General features: G+C 40.2%; 1 protein-coding gene across 3 annotated transcripts in view; it reads left to right on the forward strand.

The window, feature by feature from the left end:
* Positions 1 to 19,664, forward strand: part of PTCD2 (pentatricopeptide repeat domain 2) — a 35,313-nt gene extending 15,649 nt beyond the window's left edge. For 2 of the 3 annotated variants that reach the window (XM_075932243.1, XM_006124298.4), the window contains exons 7-10: positions 2,585 to 2,698; positions 5,377 to 5,451; positions 6,511 to 6,624; positions 8,789 to 10,048. In XM_075932243.1, the coding sequence (XP_075788358.1) occupies positions 2,585 to 2,698; positions 5,377 to 5,451; positions 6,511 to 6,624; positions 8,789 to 9,013 (528 nt within the window). In that variant the 3' untranslated portion in view covers positions 9,014 to 10,048. Of the gene's footprint in view, positions 1 to 2,584; positions 2,699 to 5,376; positions 5,452 to 6,510; positions 6,625 to 8,788; positions 10,049 to 13,799 lie in introns of those variants that run through there. The other variant, XM_014574172.3, reaches the window with a different exon arrangement.
* Positions 19,665 to 19,997: the final 333 nt, after the last annotated feature.

Here is a 19,997-nt window from a genome sequence, read left to right on the forward strand (position 1 = left end):
TTAAAGCTGGGATTATTGCTTGTGGATAAACAAAGGAATTATTGTTTAATCTTTGCACAAAAGTGTTTTTAAGATCAGACAACTGAGTATTTCAAATCATTAATGAAAGGGATGGCTCTCCTCTGACTTCACCAGGTAGTCTTTTTCTCCTGCTGCCAGGAAGGGCAGTAGCTATCTTTTGGAGAATAAAACCTTTAGATAATAAGTCTGTCTGCCAATCATTGCAATAAGTCTCCAATAATGTACTTTAAATAAAATAACATATCAAGGGCCATTAGTAGTGGTGAAGACTATCCATCACTTTAATAATATAACAGCCTTAAACACTGAAATACACTAATCCTAAACCATTCAGCTGATACATCTCCAGAGTAACTCTTGAAGTTGTAGCAACAAAAATCAGAAACAAATATTAGAAAAAAATGAAAGGTGATTAATTAAGTAGAAAATATGTGGACAAATGTATCACACTTTATTATATCATCCCATTTAAAAATCATGATGTAATATCAATGAATGCATTTAACACCATAAGGCCCTGATCCTGCTGGCTTCAGTGTGTGTGCGTGCGTGCGTGCGTGCGTGCGTGCAAATCTTTGTAGAACCTGGCCCTAACAGTTCAAGACATTAGTGGAACATCTTTGTGGTTATTTATTTCCAAGAAATAATGCATATGATCTATAATAAAGAAGTAGCTGAAATCAAAGCTATATTAGAATTCCTTCTATAGAGCCATCTTTCAAAATGCATTCTGTAACTAGAATACTGACCGGCGTTGCCTGGGCCCAGCCAGAGGCTGGAGGGGGCATGGGACACACAGGCCACTAGGCACAGCTATGCTGGGCAGCCCAACGGTGCTGCTGAGGGAGGTGGTAGACTGTGGCTCCGGTGGGGAGAGAACTGGCACTTCACAGCCCTGGTGGTGCTTGCAGGGGGGCGCATCAGTAGGGCTTTCCCTCCCATTCCTTCAGGCCAACTCTGCAGCCAAGAGCCAGGGAGGGAGAGGTTTGGCACAAGGGGGGCCACTTACCTGGGCCAGTGGCCAGCAAGATGGAGAGCTCCATCCCCTGTTGACGACTCCCTTCCTGGTGTGGATGCTCCCTGTGGTCACTTTGTAGTATAGCTGTCCCTCTGATTAGCTCCCGTGGAAAACAATATACAGTAAACTTCCGATAATCCGGCACCTTTGGGACCCAGGGGTGCCGGATTATCAGATATGCCGGGCTATCGGAAGGGGGAGCTATGAGGGGTCTGGGGTGGGGGGGAATGCCACCCTAGACCCCTCATAGCCCCCTCTTCTGATAGTCCGCTCTGCCCCAGGTGTCCCTGATTCAGCCGCTGCTGAAACTGACCAGCTGCTCTTGGGGATGCCTGGGGCAGAGCAGCTGGGGTGCTGCTGGGTTGGTCCCGCAGCGCCGTTCCTCGGCGCTACTGGACCAACCCGGCAGCATCCCAGCTGCTCTGCCCCAGGTGTCCCTGATTCAGCCGCTGGTCAGTTTTAGCAGCAGCTGAATCAGGACGCCTGGGGTAGAGCAGTTCCAATGGTCCGGCTGCCCGGAGCATTTCATGGTGCCGGACCATCAGGAGTGCCGGACCATCAGATGCTGGACCATCAGAGTTTTACTGTAATTCCAGGCACATTCCAATTTCCTGGCACAGCTGAACCCTGACCTGGCTTTAAGATAGGATAAAAGGAAGCTGCATACCAAATTTAGTGGTCCTAGCTCTTATTGTTTAGCAGGAGTTCTTGAACAAATGGACTCACAGACAGCCACACAAATCTCTAAAATATACAAGAGATAATACTTATGGAAACAGGTGAATTCTCAAGTAGCAGAGTACAGATTTCACTTAGATTAATAGTACTTCAATTTCCTTTGTGATCCAGTGCAGATTGAAAGATGCATTTTGAGATGTAATAATGAAAAGTCAGTTTGCTTAGGAGGTATACAGGCCGTGGGAGGGGGAAGTGTCCATCGTGCTAAGCACAATGGTCGTAGAACCATTTAGTCCTCTGAGCAGCCCGCAAAGTAACGCAAATGTGGTTTAAACTAAAATCACCTTTGCTCCCACAGTCCTTCCTCCCCTTGTTTGTACCTTCGGTGCTATCCTTCTCAGGAAGTGCTGCACAGAATCTGCCATATAGTGTAGTGTAGTTTGGTTCAGGTGAAGCTCTCCTGACCTAGTGTTGTCTACATTGGTGGTTCAGGTGAGATGACTATTTGAAAAGATGCATGTCTTGTTATTCTTATGACCTATGAGATGTATAATAGTGATAGAAATGTAGCCGTGTTATTCTGGGGTAGTTGAAGCAAAATGCAGGACAATGTAGCACTTTAAAGACTAACAAGATGGTTTATTAGATGATGAGCTTTCGTGGGCCAGACTGGGTCTGGCCCACGAAAGCTCATCATCTAATAAACCATCTTGTTAGTCTTTAAAGTGCTACATTGTCCTGCATTTTGCTATGAGATGTATGTATTTTATGTGCAGTAAATATAGTCAATAACATTCTGAAATCATGTGCAGCTTTTGCTGCTTCTCTAAACTGACTATCACAGTATGAATTTAAATGTCTATACAGAACAGCCCAGAGTCTTGCAAAATCTGCACAAACTTACTTGAAGAGGCTCAGTTAAAAGGGGAGAGCATGCCAAAACGAGCATACTGCTTTGCTGTTGCGTTTGCTCTGAAACAGGTATTAAGGTTTTATTTTTATTTAGCCTTTGCTTCTGTTGATTTTCTGTGGCATATGGGAGCAAGCAGAGGGAAAATTAAAATGGAGGAGGTGTGTCTGCCTGCCACCATGATTAGACCTTTTAAAAAGAGATTAAGATAATTGTTGTTTTAAAATGTGATGATTTTGATATTCTAAGAATATATAGTCAATCCACTACACAATTATTTAGCCCTGTTAAAGCATACAGCAAAATCCCAACACAGTATGAATTGAGATGTTTGTTAGCAACAGTAGTACAAAGAGTCCAAAGACATAAATGTGGACCCTGCCCTCAAGGCATTTGTGTGACACTACACCTCATATTTGTGCTAGTAATATGAATATTGTGATGTTAAACAATGATAGCACACCATTTATTTAAATATTTTGGATGTTTTGTATATTTTCCAAATATATTTATTTCAGTTACAACACAGAATACAGTGTATAATGCTCACTTTATATTTTTATTTCCAATATTTGCATTGTAAAAAACAAAAGAAGTAGTATTTTTCAGTTCACCTGATACAAGTACTGTAGTGCAATTTCTTTAGTATGAAAGTTGAACATACAAATGCAGAGTTATATATAAACAGTACTGTAACTGCATCAAAAATGCAATATAGGCAGTCCCCGGGTTACATACAAGATGGGGACTGTAGGTTTGTTCTTAAGTTGAATCTGTATGTAAGTTGGATCTGGCGTCCAGATTCAGCCGCTGCTGAAACTGACCGCCAGTTCCGACTTACATACAGAATCAACTTAAGAACCCCAAGCGTCCCCAAGTCAGCTGCTGCTGAAACTGATCAGCAGCTGATTCCAGGAAGCCCGGGGCAGAGCAACTCTGCCTTGGGCTTCCTGTAGTCAGCGCTGGTCAGTTTCAGCAGCAGCTGACTTGGGGACGCCTGGGGCAGAGCAGCTGGGGTGCTGCCGGGTTGGTCCAGTAGCACCCAGAGCGGCGCTGTGGGACCAACCGGCAGCGCCCCAGCTGCTCTGCCACAGGCGACCGGAGAAAAGTCTAGTCTGCTGTGGGGAGGGGGGCGTACTAGCTGCGTTCTCCCTTCCCCCCCCCCCCCCCCCAGCAGACCAGGAAGACGCAGACGGCGGACCGAGACGCACCGCGGTCCCGCCGCCCGGGTCCTCCGCGGCTTTGCTCCCAGTCTCCCTGGTCTGCTGGAGACCAGCAGACCAGGGAGACTGGGAGCAAAGCCTCTGAGGACGCCGGCAGCGGGACAGCCGCAAAGCCGCGGGGGAAGCCGGCAGGGGGGCAGCCCAGGCGCGCCTGGGCTGCTCCGCTGCCAGAACCCCTCCGTGGCTTTGCTCCGCATCTTCCTGGGCTTTATTTGCATGTTCCCGGGCGCCGCCATTTTTTAAATGCCCTGTAGTTCTAACTACCTGCCCGCGGCTACACGCGGCATGGGCTAGGTAGTTCGAATTAAAGCTCCTAATTAAATCCCGGGCTTCATTTGCAAGTTCGAATGCCTACATTAGCCACCCTAGTTCGAACTAGGGTGGCAGTGTAAACATACCCTCACTTTACTTTAAGTGTTATCAGCGTGGAAGCCTATCCCCTGGATTGGTGGCCAAAGAATGAAGCTGCATATAAATGTTTAGTGTAGCTGGCACACAAACACTCTGCTTTCAGAAGACCTTGGAAATAGGAAGCGTGCAGCATTATCTCTTATAAATATAAACAACCTTTTGTTTGTTAGCAATTGGCTAAACAAGAAGTGACACTTATAGGCTCTAAAGTTTTACATTGTTTTCCTCTGGAGTGCAGTTATGTAACAAAAAAAAATCTACACTGCACTTTCACAATAAAGAGATTGCACTGTAGTATTTATATGAGGTGAACTGAAAAACATTATTTCTTTGTATTGTTTTTACAGTGCAAATGTTGGAATTTATTATAAAATGAACACTTTTGTATTCTGTGTTGTAATTAAAATGTATTTGAAAATGTAGAAAAACATTCATACATTTAATACATTTTAATTGCTATTCTACTGTTTAATTGCAGTTTTAATCACACTGTTAATCACAATATTTTTTTAATCGCATGAGTTAACTTCGATTAATCAACACCTTTTATAGTTAACAAACTTGTTTTATGTCTTTATCTAAACAAGTGTACCTTGGTGAAGTGTGGAGGGGGGGAATCTCAGCTTGTTTAACCCAAACTTTTTGTGCATATTCTTCTCCATATTCAGGGAAAGGTAAACTGAGTAATAAATTCATACTGGTTGGAGGTTTGACCAGTAATAGTCGATAGTACAGCCAGGATAACCCCAGCTTCCTAGCTGAAGACCCCCAGAGCAGCACATAAGAACAGCCATACTAGATAAAAAGGTCTATCTAGTCCAGTATCCTGTCTTCTGACAGTGGCCAGTATCTGGTGCTCCAGAGGGAATGAACAGAACAGGTTGGAGACTCATTCCCATCTTCTGGCAAACAGAAGATAGGGACACCATCCCTGTCCATCCCAGCTAATAGCTGTTGATGGACCTATCCTCTATAAATATATCTAGCTCTTTTTGTACCCTGTTATAGTTTTGACCTTCAAGACATCATCTGGTAACTTAAAAAAAAAGTTGTTTAACAAAATTAGGTTTTATACAAACAACCTGATATTTGGGGTTTTCCCTCCTTCCTTCTAGAATGATGTGGTGAAAGCCCAGTCCTTATATTCTCAGATCATGAACAGAGAGAACAGACTGTGCTGTAATCTTAATGTAAGTGTGCTTATTTTGTATGTTCACATAGGCTTGTACAGAGAAATTCAAAGAGTTACATATGTGTTTTGACCTTGATTTTTTTCTACTGTCTTGCACCCTGTGTAATCATAGAAGCTTAAGACTGAAAGGGGCCTCAGAGGTCATCCAGGACGAGACTTAGTCCCCTGCAATCACGGCAGGACTAGTAATAACTATTGATGTTTAAGTATGATAGCACTCTTACTACTTTAGCTGAAAGAGCCCAGAGAAATCTTGCATATGGATTTTGAAATGGAGGCGGGGGATGGGTGATTTTGAGGTTCTGGATAGATCACATGTACTTATGCAAAATGTGCCCAGTCTTGATGTAAAATGCCACCCCTCTGATTTGGTTTTTATTATTTCTTTACTATTTGTAATATTGTAGCACATGGATAAGTATAAGTCTACACAGCAGAACTTACAGCTTTGGTGCATGTGCGTGCTTTTAGTACTTAGAGTGGATATGCTCTAAGCAGATGGGAGTGAGTTTAATAACTTCTGCATCTGAGAGAGGGGATAGCTATGTTGTTGGGAGAAGTTCTTCTGACCTAGGGCTGTCTACACTGGTGGTTAGGTCGGTAGAACATACATTGCTCGGAGATGTGGATTATTCACACCCCTTAGTGACATACATACATTTTACTTCAGTGTAAGAGTAGGCTAGGGCTGTGAATGGTTAACTGGGTGATGCTTACCGGTTATGGTTAACTAGCAGGGGCTGCAGCAGTAATAACTCAGTAAAATCAAAACCAGTTTCCCTCAGAACAACAACACACACAGCTGTCTCTGAAGACCACTGTCTCTGATTCACCTTGAAGGGCCCAATTATTACAGTGTAAAGGCTGGTTTGGTTTCTATTTAAGTCCTCCCCTATGAAAGATAGATTTTATTCAAGATCAACAGAACACTTAAAAAATTAAAATTTGTACAGTTGGCTTGTATTTTGTTCTATCAGTCTTGACGTTATTCTCCTTGTAACACATTAAAAGCAAGCGTTTTGGTTGTTGTATATCTTTTTTTTCCCTCTTTAAAAAGATTCTTATACAAGCCAAGTCTGGGGCACTAGAAGATCTTCTGCAGACATTGGAAGCAGCACTGGATATGGGTAATTCCCGCTTAGTGAAAAGAACTGAGTTTTCTGAGCAGGTGGTGAGTTATGAGTCCTTCATAATTGGTTAAATTAGTTAAAAATTATGTAATCATTAACACCGAGAATGAGACCTGTTGGGTGATTCAGCCAGTCCATTCCTTTCCCCTGCCATTCCAGGTTTTCTCTTCTTCTAGTAAGTTTTCTAGAGCTTTGGCTTATTTAAGTTATTTTGAATGGAATGCGGAAATAGAACAACTTAAGTGAAAGAACAAAGATTACCAAAAAAGTAATTGTTATCATCAATGCTGTTCATTTATCTATTTTATCATCCCTTCTCTATTATCATTTATTGTATTTAATTTTCTAGATAGCATGAGGTACCAGATAAATGAACAAACTTGATAATTACTTTTGCAGTAGCACCTAAAACCAGGACTTAGATGCTTAAGTACTTTTGCTTAAGTCTTGTTTAATGTCAGTAAAATTAAAGTTCTAAGTTGTGTAAGTGCTTTTTAAAATTGTACACCCTACCTTAACTTTCATATCATTGGGATGTTGTGAGGTTTATTGATGTTTGTCAGGTATTTTGAGATTTCCTACAGAAAAAGTGTTAATTAATCAGTAGGTAAAATACATTATAGGAAAACACTGATTTAGTTGGGTTTGGCAGCACAGCTTTTCCTTTTTCTGAATGTTTAGCAGCATGTTGAACTTCTTCATTCTGAACTGGTCTACTGACTGAGACAGTGTAAGAAGATGTAAATACCCACTTAAACACTTATCTGTAGGATTATTAATGGGGTGGTGGGGAAAGAGTAGGTGTCAAACAGAGTTGTTAGTTGGTAGAAAGATAATTGTACAGTCTGTCTACATTACGGGTATATTTTAAACTACATTACTACAAACAATAAGATACAAAAAATAGGATTTTTAAAAAGCAGCCTCCTGTAATTTACTTGTTTTCATGATCAAAACTGAACCCCATATTTCCCCCCTCCATATTCTTTATAGCAGGGGTGGGCAATAATTTTTTGCTGAGGGCTACTTCAAAAATGTCTGAAGTGGCTCAGGGCCACTCCGGAAGAGGAAGGACCTTGAGCAGAAGGGGCTGGGCCAGGATATTTCTGGGTTTCCCACCCCCAGACCATAACTGGTCTGGGGGTAGGGGAGTGCCTTTTCCCTCTCGCCCCCCGCCATCCTCCTACGTGTCCATGCCCCTGGCTGGAGGAGACATCCCACACTCCCTCTCCCCCAGGCCAATCAGGGCCTGGGGACAGGGGACCATGCAAAGTCTTCTCCCATCCTGCCAGGAGCGTGGCACTTCTAAGTTCCCCATGCTCCTCACAGGGCTGGACCAGAGCGGAGGAAACTTTGTGTGCTCCTCTGCCCCCAGGCTCTGATTAGCCTGGGGGTGAAGGAGCACACGAAGTCTCCTGCAGCCCCGTCAGGAGTGCCTGGGACTTCCAAGCACCACATGCTCCTGAAAGGGGGGAGGAAACTTTGTGCACTCCCCCCCGCCTCCAGGTCCTAATTGGCTTGCGGGTGGGAGAGCGGCAGGGCCTCTGCGGTCTGGATCCACCCACTTGGCGGGCTGGATCTGGCTAGCAGAGGCCCTTTTGCCCACCCCTGCTTTACAGGGTTACAAATGTTTTATATTTAAATAAATATTTATAAATTTGTTAAAGACCAAACACATATTTTACCCCCTTGCTTCTGCAGAGTGCATTATTCATCAAATCCATATAAGACAGATTTGCTTGTGAGTTCATCTCTATTTACAGATTTCATGGTGCACAGAACTTTTCAACATTATAGAGGCCTGATTGCACTTTACGTGTAACATGCTAGATTACTTTCATTGAATTTATAGTTCTATGAGCTGGGAAACAGATTCCAGAAAACAATTATATCATTTGGGTTTAAAGAAGAAATAATTGTGTTCCTACAGTCTGTACTAAAACAGAAGCTTTTCAGATACTTTACAGAAGCTTTTAATCTAATAAACTCTCTTCAATTGGTATGCAATCCATGTTCAGTGGCATGTTGCATTGTAACGTGCTGTTTAACAATCTCTTCTTGCAGATGGTTATGCTAAACTTGCATCTCACCCTTAGCACATTTTTTTTTTAATGGAATGGTTGTTTGTGTTGTCTGGAAGGCAATGATTGAATGAGATTTGTATTTGCTGGACTGTTATAGTGTGCCATTATCTCTTCTTTAAAGCTGGCTACAGTCAGGCAAGAGTTGGAGGAAAACTCTGTTTTTCGTGCCAGATTAGAAGATATCTGTGCCAAGCTGCAAGCATCAGGACAGGTAACCAAGCTGACTCTGGATGACATGCTGTGCCAGACTCCTTATCAGAAGAAGCACCATATACAGTTATTAAAGCAAAAGCAAGTGAGCCATCGGACTTTCAGACCACTTCAATCGGCTCTGCTTTCTGAGTAGTTCTATATTTGACTACAAATTGTACTCACAACAGTACCACTTTTAAAAATATGTGAATAAAGCATCTCATCTTCCTCTCTCCTGCAGACAGATGTTTTAAGTCATTTGTCTGAAACTTAAAAAAAAAAAAATCATGGGTTTTCTTTGTTGAATTCTGATGCTCAAAATAAAATATGAATTTGGGAACTTGCACAATGAAAAATGGAATAATCTGACAGTATTTGAAGTTTCCCTCTTTGGCACTGAAGTCAGGTTTTGCTTACGCTAAAAGCTTTTATATGAAACAAAAAGCACCATGTAGTCCTGACCTGATTCCTGTGGGTTACAAGAGGGTAGATGATAATGTCCATGGATTTAAGTTCTGATTCCTACAGTATGGTGGGTGATGCTCTGAAGACACTAGAGCCTTCAAGTGTAGTAGGTATGCTTAGAGCTTTTATGCACATTGGGATTTAAAAGGTTGCACAAGATTTCTCCAGTTCATTACAAAGTTCATCCCTTTTCTGTCCTCTTTGAAATAGTCAGAGAATTGCTAATGTATTGCTTTTCATAAACGTGAGTGTGGAGATGCTCTGAAAAATACAAGGGAAGCTAATTAATGAGCCTGGATACTGCTTCTTTGAAATAGTTCAAGTCATTAAACTTCAAAATAGAAATGGACTGACCTCGGATTCTGGTTCCAACCTCACACCCCTATGGTTTGGGAGAGTTCAGATTTTCACACAAACACTACAAATCAAGCCCAGCTCTTGCTTAAGGTCTTCTAGAGTAAATGTGATACATGTAACAGGTCTACCAAAATAAATGATGATGTTTCAAGTGTGGTCCTAGCCTGAAAAATGGGACTGTGAAAAAGAAAGAGGGGAATTTAATGTTTGTGTTTTACTGATTTCCAGATGAAATATGCTTTAGTTATTAGGAAAATGTGTTTTCTGACTGCTAGCCTTACACACTCAACGAGGGAGCAGAGGGTCAAGCAGGATTTTTTTTCTTCGTGTGCATTCACACCAGTAATAAAAATTAGAGTCCAAGTTGTGACCTGTGTGTATGTATTGTTTTTGATTGGTTCTGCACATGTCAAAATAATTGGCCCTATAAATGGAAGTTAGTAAATAATCCAATTGATATACAAGAAAGAATAGAATTCAACTCAGTCTCCTCTTTGTTGGCTTTGCGGAAGTAGTAGAAGTAAAAGCATAGGCACTGACCCTAGAATAAAGAATCACGGGCAGACCTATGCACTTATGAAGTCAGCAGGGTTCCATGCAGGATCAGAGGCTTAGTCATTCAAATGAGCCAATATGACCTTGAAAATATGTGAGGAGCAGATTGTATAAAACTGACATTTTCTTATTCAACTAGTCACTTCTTGGTGCAGAATTTCTCTCCTGACTCTGGCACTATAATACATTTTATAGCTGACAAACATGTTTGCTCTGTCAATGTGATTTTTGTTCGTTAAGTTGTATTCTGCTTTGTCCCGCTTAGTATTGTAAACATTAGATACTATGGGAATAGTGTCATTTGTATGGGCCTGGTTTTGTGCCCTCCACAAGTGCAGCATAAAGGATTTACCTTATGGGGCAAACTTCAAATGATGATTTGAGAAATGTAGGCATCTGTGTGCTGCTTTCATAAGCACATGCATATGGTCAAGATAAAATATCATACACACATGTTCCTAGTAGTATTATAGTTGGTTTTGGAGGATTTGTCCTGATGCCCAATATGTTTAACTTTTTATTTAGATGTGTTGTCTGGATTGAGTTAGAACTGGTGTGAAAATTCCATATTGAGGATAAGAAAAAATTGTCTTTAATCGGTAAATTCATTGACTTATTGATTAAAGACAATTTTCTACTTATCCTCAGTTTGGAATGTTGTCACTAATTCTAACTCAATCCAGACACTAAAGAAGCTTTGAATATTTTCTATTAAAATGAATATTCATACAGTATTGTAAATATATTGGATACAGTATTCATAAAGATTGTTTCAATTCAGTAATTGCTAAACATTAATTTAAGGTAAAATGAAAAGAGCAGAGTGTTGTGTGCACTCAGAAGGAGGCATTTGATATTTAGGAGAAAAATAGTTTGATATAAAATGCACTTTTATGAATAATAAAAATAGTGTGACTTATCTTTGTTAAATTGCCAGTGTATCTTCAATTTTGCTAAATTTCCAAATGCATAAAACAGTGTGACAAAGTGGAGTGAGAGAAATTACTCTCCTTGATATCTGATGATAGGATAAGAAGCAGTGGGCTTAAATTGCAGCAAGAGAGATTTAGGTTGGACATTAGGAAGTTTTTCTTAACTGTCAGGGTGGTTTAAACATTGGAATAAATTGCCTAGGGAGGTTGTGAAGTCTCCATCATTGGCGATATTTAAGAGCAGGTCAGACATCTGTCAGGGATGATTTAGATGGTGCTTCATCCTGCCATGAGAGCAGGGGACTGGACTTGATGACCTCTTAAGGCCTCTTCCAGTTCTAGTGTTCTATGTTCAGTATAAAAATGTGTGCTCCTTGTACAATTTCTGTTCCCGGGTATATATGTCGTATTATGCAGATCAGATTTCCTGGTTGGCGAGGCCCCTCTCCGGTTTTACAAACCAAAGAAAGCCACTGTCCTGTCTGCAACTTAACATTTTTTAAAAGTGTTATCTTGTAACACTAAAGTCCATGTCAGCATGGGCTGTGGTTTACTAATCCTCCATCTTTGCTCTTTCTAGAGTGGAGGACAAAGCCATCAGGCCATAGTTAGTCATCAGCTTCCATTTGTATAGGCAAATGTCATTGTCAATCCTGTCCCATCCCGGATGCATTGATTAGGATGGAGTTGAATACCTTGGCAATAGCATGAGGTATATTTCTCTACTTTGGTTATTCTCACCACTCTTGTTGATCACTCTGGTTATGTCTGGACTGCAGGCTTCTTTCAGAAGAAGCTTTTCCAGAAAAGATCTTCCAAAACGACGACTTCTGAAAGAGTGCGTCCACACTGCCAAAGCGCGTCAAAAAAGCAATCTGTGTGGATGCTATCTCACATTTAAGATGTGATTACTATGGATGGAGTAGCCACCAGGGCACCTGTGCTTTTTCTTCTTTCCTCTTCTTTCGGAAAAACTCCCTCTTCCCTGTCCCCACACACCTTTTCCCAAAAGAGCTTTTTCAGAAAAAGGCTTCTTCCTCACAAAGATATTTAACAATGTTGGAAAAACCCCTCTCTTGTTTTGATTTTCTTTTGAAAAAACGCGATTGCAGTGTGAACGTAAGAGCGGAAAAAACTCTGTAATGTAGACATAGCCTCAGATATGAACATAGAGGTAAGAGAAATGGGGACCAGAGAAAGGGTTGCTGAAATTGTAGTACACTCCTTTATCTTTAAGGGAGGGAGGGAGAAGCCCTGACTCTGGTAATTGAATCTGGTAATTTTTTTGATGGTCATTTGTAAATGAAGCAAAGATAGGATGATCTCATCAAGGGTAGAAGATGGTACATAAGAATATATAAAATGGGATGCACATGTTAATAGGGTGGGGGGGTATCATCTTTTGCAGTTTACCAAGCCTAGAACAAAGCAAGAATTAACAAATGCCTTGACTAAGTCTTGTGGTACTTTATAACATTTCTTCATAGAGTATTTGCTATTTATCTATTAGGCCTTAAAACCAAGTATCAGTCTATTAGATTAGTGATCTACTAGCAGTGAAGGCTTTTTCCCCTTCAGTTCACTATTAGTCTATAATAGTTCTATAATACTATTGATAGTGTTTTTGAGAGGTTTGAAAACCATGAAAATAAATGTATGATGCAAACAAGAGAGAGTGAGTCTTGGAGCAAAGCTCTGTTAGAACTGCTACACACTACAGGTGCAGCACCACCATCTTCCAAAAACCAAGGGAACTACCTGAGGGTAATGGAGACCTACTAAATATGAACTGGTGCAATTCAGCACTAATAAAATTATACTGTTTAACGATGGTGGCACAAAACTGTATGGTATAAAGAATAAATAATACCATCGTGAAAAATAAAGGAGATAGCCAAATAATAAAAAGTAAGCTCAGAAGGACCAAAGGTAACTAAAATTCAAAATATATTTACCATAATTTTTCCAACCCAGTCTTAAACTGGGAACCTATTCATGTATCAAGGAAGATAAGAGTACAAGCAAACTTTGTGGTTGTCGTCTTCTGCTTTGATACTTTCATGCACAGTTGTGTTCTAATTAAATGTAGTCAAGTTCTAAGCAGGTTCCCAGTCTCTCAAATTTTGCATGTCCTGAAGTTATGTGATTAAAAACATGTCAGTGTATTGTAATATTGTCTGTTAGTTTAGGGATTAGTCAAGCAAAGTGCTGACAACTGTGGCTCTGATTCAGCTGCACATTTAACCCCATGTCTAATATGTTTAGGAATAATGTGACTGTGAGCCACAGTTAAAAGTATTTATGCTTAAAACTAAGCACACACTTAAGTGTTTTGATGGAGTAGAATCAGAATGCTCGGAATCCTGGGGAATCAAGTTTTTCCACAGATATCAATATACCCATATGTGTTATAGTATATTGTACAGTATTGTATCCAGACCCAACAAAATACCATACAAACTAAAAATAATTAGAATAAAAATATTTGAAGGGAAGCCATTAAAACAAAGTGAAACTAGTGTAACAAAATTCAACTTGTTTGCCATATGACTGAGAGAAAGGGAATTCTATTTCAAAGTAATAAATAATCTGATCATATTTTGATATGTTTATCTTTGTGTTTTTTTTCAGGCACTAGATAAATGATGGAATTTGCAGCTGTAATGGTTGATACTCCGGCTCTATCAGGCATTATGTATTGTTAAAATAACTAAAATTCTTTTTTGCACAGTATAGAATGAAAGAAGAAAATCTATTTGCTCCTGTCTTCCAGTAGTTGCTTAGAACTGTGACACAGGATACCACAGAGGGCGCTCCAGTTCATACTTTCTAACAATATAAATGACTGATTAAAAATTTACGTTTTTAATTAATGAGATTATGTGCAAGGCAGTAACAAAATGAAGTGTTGAAGCAGCACAGGCTTATTTAAACTACCTGAAATTGAGGATTTAATTGATAGAGTTGATGCCAATAAACAAACAAAAAGATTACTAAGTCTAGACATTCATGGCATTTAATTGGAAAATGGCCTCAATAAATTTACTGAAGCAAAATAATCGTTGATATTACTTCATGACAGAAAGTGGTGGAAGCAATCTGAATGGCATGCATAAGAAGATAACTGCCCGTAATCAAAGAGAAGGGAATAATATATAATATTTTAATTAGGAGAATAAAAGAAAAAGAAAATTTCCAATTTTTTTTATTGCAAATCACCAAATTTTAAAAAGTTTCTTTTAGGGTCAGACACACCAACACCATATTGATGACCAAATTTGATACCCCTCCAAGTTGTACCGGATATTAATATTCATTTATTTTTCACAATGATACAAGGTGTGCACCTGTGATGTCTTCTAAAAAAAATTCTTTTCATTCTGTATGTTCTGTCATTTCCACTTCGGTTTAATATCTTTTTAGTGCTTTTTTTTTCTCCCTCCCAAAAAATAATTTCCCATTATTTTCCTTCCCAACAAAGCCCTTATTTGTTATGTTACTGATAGGAGAAAAGGAATGGCCCCAGGCCTCAAAAAATGTCTACATTCTGTTGTGTGTAAGGTCTGAGTCTAGTTTAAATAACTTGAAAAAACCTCAGATTTTTGTAGTATTGCTTAAGGTAGGTATGGACCATGATACAGATGACCAGTGCTATTCTGTTTAATTTTTTTTTAATTAAAGCTGAGAGGTTCAGGATCTGGTAATTGCCTGACTCCAAGAGCTGAGCCATTAAGAAAACCCAGTTTTTGAGCTCTGTTGTCAGCATGGCTCCCATTGTAGATGTGCCTGTTATTTGTGAATAACTATATTTTTGGGGGCCGTGCTTCTCCCATGCTAGAGTATAAAGGATGGACTAGCCGTGACCCTTTCTCAGTTTCCTTTTGCTACTCAGAGTAGAAAAATGTAACCTGGCCAAAGCCCAGCATGCTTCTTTTCTTTGAGCTTCAAACTCACCTTTTACACTAGTTGACTACATCATTCTTCACCCTCCTTCTCTTTTTGTTAATTTTCTTTGACAACCCAAAACATAAAAAGATGCTCCCCACCCATGCATGCCACCTATTACAGTGGGGCTAATCCATCTATTTGTATGGATTCTAATCTTTCTGGGTCTAAGCTGTTTGAGGTCCAAATAATTCATTCCCCTGGTCAGTAGGCATTGCCAATGTCTCTTCTTTCCAAGGGAGAACTTGGTTCAAGTAAACATTCTGTAGTGGGAGAATTGGTGATGCAAACTTGAACAAATTTTGAAAGTTGATAATAAAAGAGTGGATAAATACAGTGAATATATTGTACTCCAGCAGAACTGAGGCCTAAATTGTAGTGTATGTTAACACTCCCTTGTAAGTAATATTTACATATAACTTACATACTGTACGTTACATATAACTTACAATGGCTCATGGTGTAAAGAGACCTTAGTCTGAATAAGAATCAAAATGTTAGGATTTTTCAGTTTTGGTTTGGTAACTATTTAATCACTGTAAGTAAAGGACCCAATCCTGGGATGTGTTGCATATAAGCAGAGCTCTATTGAAGTAAATGGCGTTAATAGGGCTTTACTCAGGTGCAGTGGTCTGCCCATGTACAATAGTATAGCCAGGCCTGGGGTAAGAAAGCCTGCTCAGTGTAATGTGTTAAACTAGAAAGTCTGCTCAGTGTAATGTGCTAAACTAGAAACAGGAAACTAGTTCGCATAATTTCACTTTACCTAATTTAAAAAAAAAGTTCCTAATACATGAAGTTAGGAGTATAACTTCTCAGAAATGTCTCCTTGCTATTCCTTAAAAACATCACCTCAATGGCAAAAAAAGGAGAAATAAAAGGCGTAGACTTAGGGAAGAACTTCTTCTTTATGTTTAAAGTTTTATCAGTTCTCACATCAGAATGACAGAAAAAGAGAACTATACTGGAGAAAGGATGATACATGTACAAAATAGCATTAGTGGTAAAGTACTTTCAGGGGAAATTCAGACCACAGAATCTGTTCTGCTCTACTTTTACTACCCTTTGTAGAGGTTTAATTTTGTAAGTGTTGACACATGCAAGCTTTCATGCCACAAATATCTGGTAAAATACAATTACTGTCTATATTTAAAAGAATCTGTTGTGTCTATTTGGCTCTAAACATTTAGTAGCAGTCACAGAAGTGAAAACAGATTTGCAGAATAAACCACAACACAAGGCTACACAATTATTCTCCATCACACTGGCTCTGAGAATGCCGACAAGTGTTTCCACAAATGCTGGGTTTGATCCTGCTAAGCCCCTTCTACTACTATTGACATCAATGGGAATTGCTCACTGTCTCACAGAATCTGACCCACGTTGTCCAGTCTCCTGACTGAAGTCAGCAGGATTACTTTGCATTTACATGAGTCTTATTTTGAGCAGAGTGTTATTAGTCCAATGTAAGGCATCTTGCCCCAGGAGGGACTTGGAAATTGCTACACCTTCCGTTCTCTTCCATCTCTCAGATATGCTCCTATACTAGCTTTTTGCTCCACTTTTAGCCAGAAGGGGTAGGAATGGTGTCCCTATCCATTGTTTGTCAGGGGCTGGAAATGGATGACAGGAGGAGGATCACTTGATGATTACCTGTTCTGTTCACTCCCTCTGGGACATCTGGCATTGACCACTGTTGGCAGACAGGATACTGGGCTTGATGGACCTTTGGTCTGACCCAGTATGACTGTTCTTATGTTCTTATTTGAAGCTCCTGATGCTGATCAGCTGATTTATGGCCCCCCTATGGCCTGATTCCATGTCTCTTCTTTCCTATTTAGTGCACCTATCCAGGACAAACTATGATTTGCCCATTGCAACATGTTTCTAGTACTGTTCTTTCCCTAAAACTTAAATATCAGTGCAATATCTAAGAAAAGCAACACTGCATGCTCAATTTGCTCCTGGGATTATAATGCATGTTATAACATTTTGCTTATACAAACACCTAGTCTTCTTTACAGCTGTGGCATTTTTCCTTATAAATTTTCAAGGACAATCTTATAGTGAATGGGTCACGCCAGTTTTGAAGATTTATCATCAGATTAATCTGGGCAGTTCATAGGAAGGCAGGAATGATCCATGTTATAGAAATATTGTCCTACATTTTTCAATAATTCCTTTAATTATGAATAACCAGAAAGGGGCCCAATGAAGGGTGGCATGAAGAGAGGAATGTATCACCATCTTAGAGCAAATCACACTGTTAATGTTCACTTCATCAGAGCTTTTGTTTCCTTGCCAAGATGCATTTGGATTTCTGCCTTAATGAATTACGGTAGAGCACATTGTTGGGAATAAAAACAAATCAGGAGGTTCACAGGGACAGTGGAAATTGATGATTTAATAGCCATGATAGCCTATTAAACAGCTCAACAAACTCCTGATTAATTTATTCTTTTACAAAAATACAGAAGATTACTGTAATTATAATTAATAAAATCAATTTCACCATGTAATACAGTAATTGAGGAAAATCTCTTGTAAATGAAATACAGGATGGAACAGATTCTCTCGCTTTTTCTCTAGTCCCAAAGCACAAATGAGCTCATATTATATCTGTTCTGCCACGTTCATAAGCAGTGGCTGCCATGAAAAGTGAAATGTTTTCACAAGGGGTGGATAAATTAGTTGAGTGGAATAAGAACATTTTGAGGACCACAGATATGTAGCTAGCTTTGCTACAGTATTGTCTATATACCTCTGCACTCAGTAACCCTTAGCACTTACACAATGCTTTAAGAACTTGCAAGCTGAACATTAGCCAGTGAAGCCTCCATGGTATTCATGGGATGAAATTACTATTTTCATCAATTTTACAGAGACTGTCAAACATTTGGGAAGCATCATAGACAATTGCTAAAGGATGCTCGAAAGATGTGAACACTTGTATAGCAGCCGCTGCTGCTATATTTCGATCCCATTAGCAGCCTCCATGAGAAGGATTTGACATCAAGCTTGTTATGAAGGTGGGGATTTATAGATAACCTATTGTACAGCAATAAAATGTAGGTGCTTAGGAATGTTGAAGAGCAGCAGAATATTTTTTATTTTCATTTATTTTGTTAGCTGTTCCATAATAAATGACAAGATGAGGTCAGAAATGAAGCTATTCAAAGCCAAACCAAGTAACCACCTCCAACTATACTTTTGTGTATGAAAAGTATCTGCTTTCCACAGAAAAAATGATTTCTTTGTTGAAAAACTGAAATCTTAAAAATTGGCAAGTATAGTTCTAACCTCTCTAGTCCAGCACCCTCAAGATCTGACTGGTCCCAAACCAGAAAATTTGCCAAACCACAGGAGATCAATATTGCCTAGCAGCATTACCTGCACTTCCATTAGTTACTGGGCTCTTAGAAGGCATTTAGGGGTAAATTAGAGCTAAATAACAGCACAGAACACTGAGGCTATGTCTACATTGGCAAGATTTTGCGCAAATACTTTTAACGCAAGAGTTTTTGCATTAAAGTATTTGCGCAAGAGAGCGTCTACGCTGGCATGTGCTTTTGGGCAAAAGCATCCATGCCAGTGTAGACGCTCTCTTGTGCAAGAAAGCTCCAATGGCCATTTTAGCCATCGGGCTTTCTTGCGCAAGAAATTCATGTTGCCTGTCTACACTGGCCTGTTGCGCAAGAACACTTGTGCAAGAGGGCTTATTCCTGAGCGGGAGCATCATAGTTCTTGCACAAGAAGCGCTGATTTCTTACATTAGATTAAACAAAGACTGTGAATGGCTCGCTAACTACAAAAGCAGCTTCTGCTCTCTTGGAATTCACACCTCCAGATCAGCTGCTAGAAGTGGGCCTCATCCTCCTTGATTGGATCCACCTCGTCATCTCCAGCCTGATCCTGGCCTGCAGATTTATTCCTGCCTCTGGAAATTTCCACTACATGCATCTGACGAAGTGGGTCTTTGCCCACGAAAGCTTATGCTCCTACGCTTCAGTTAGTCTATAAGGTGCCACAGGACTCCTCGTCGCTTTTACATTAGAATGTCAGTGTTCTTGAGCAAGAACTAGCGGCCAGTGTAGACAGGTGGCAAGTTTTTGCGCAGAAGCATCTGCTTTTGCACAAAATCTTGCCAATGTAGACACAGCCTGAGTGCCACTCCCATGATAAGTGGACATCCAGCTAACTAACATCATGCTGAACGAGAGAGTGCCAAACTAAAGAGGTTCAACCTGTATTTGGTTTTTGTCCCAAAATTGAATATCTTGATTCTAAGATGCCATATGTGTCTGTGAACAGCTGTGATCCAGATGGAAGGGGTGAGTGGTACTTTGGATATGGCCAGCTGGCTTTTCTGAGCAGCTTGTGGGGGTGGGGCAAGCAGAGAGGGAGTCTGACTACGGTAGTGCTGTGTAGTCACTTTCCATACAGACAGCTAGTCTATTTTGAGTCCTGCTAAGCTTTTGACCCATCATAGCTTGTGGTGATGGGATCCACATACTCCTTGGCTACGTCTACACTGGCCCCTTTTCCGGAAGGGGCATGTAAATTTCAGCAGTCGTCGTAGGGAAATCCGCGGGGGATTTAAATATCCCCCGCGGTATTTAAATAAAAATGTCCGCCGCTTTTTTCCGGCTTTTAAAAAAGCCGGAAAAGAGCGTCTAGACTGGCCCCGATCCTCCGGAAAAAGTGCCCTTTTCCGGAGGCTCTTATTCTTACTTCAAAGTAGGAATAAGAGCCTCCGGAAAAGGGCACTTTTTCCGGAGGATCGGGGCCAGTCTAGACGCTCTTTTCCGGCTTTTTTAAAAGCCGGAAAAAAGCGGCGGACATTTTTATTTAAATACCGCGGGGGATATTTAAATCCCCCGCGGA

Source organism: Pelodiscus sinensis, chromosome 6 (genome assembly GCF_049634645.1).
Source record: "Pelodiscus sinensis isolate JC-2024 chromosome 6, ASM4963464v1, whole genome shotgun sequence".
NCBI lineage: Eukaryota > Metazoa > Chordata > Testudines > Trionychidae > Pelodiscus > Pelodiscus sinensis.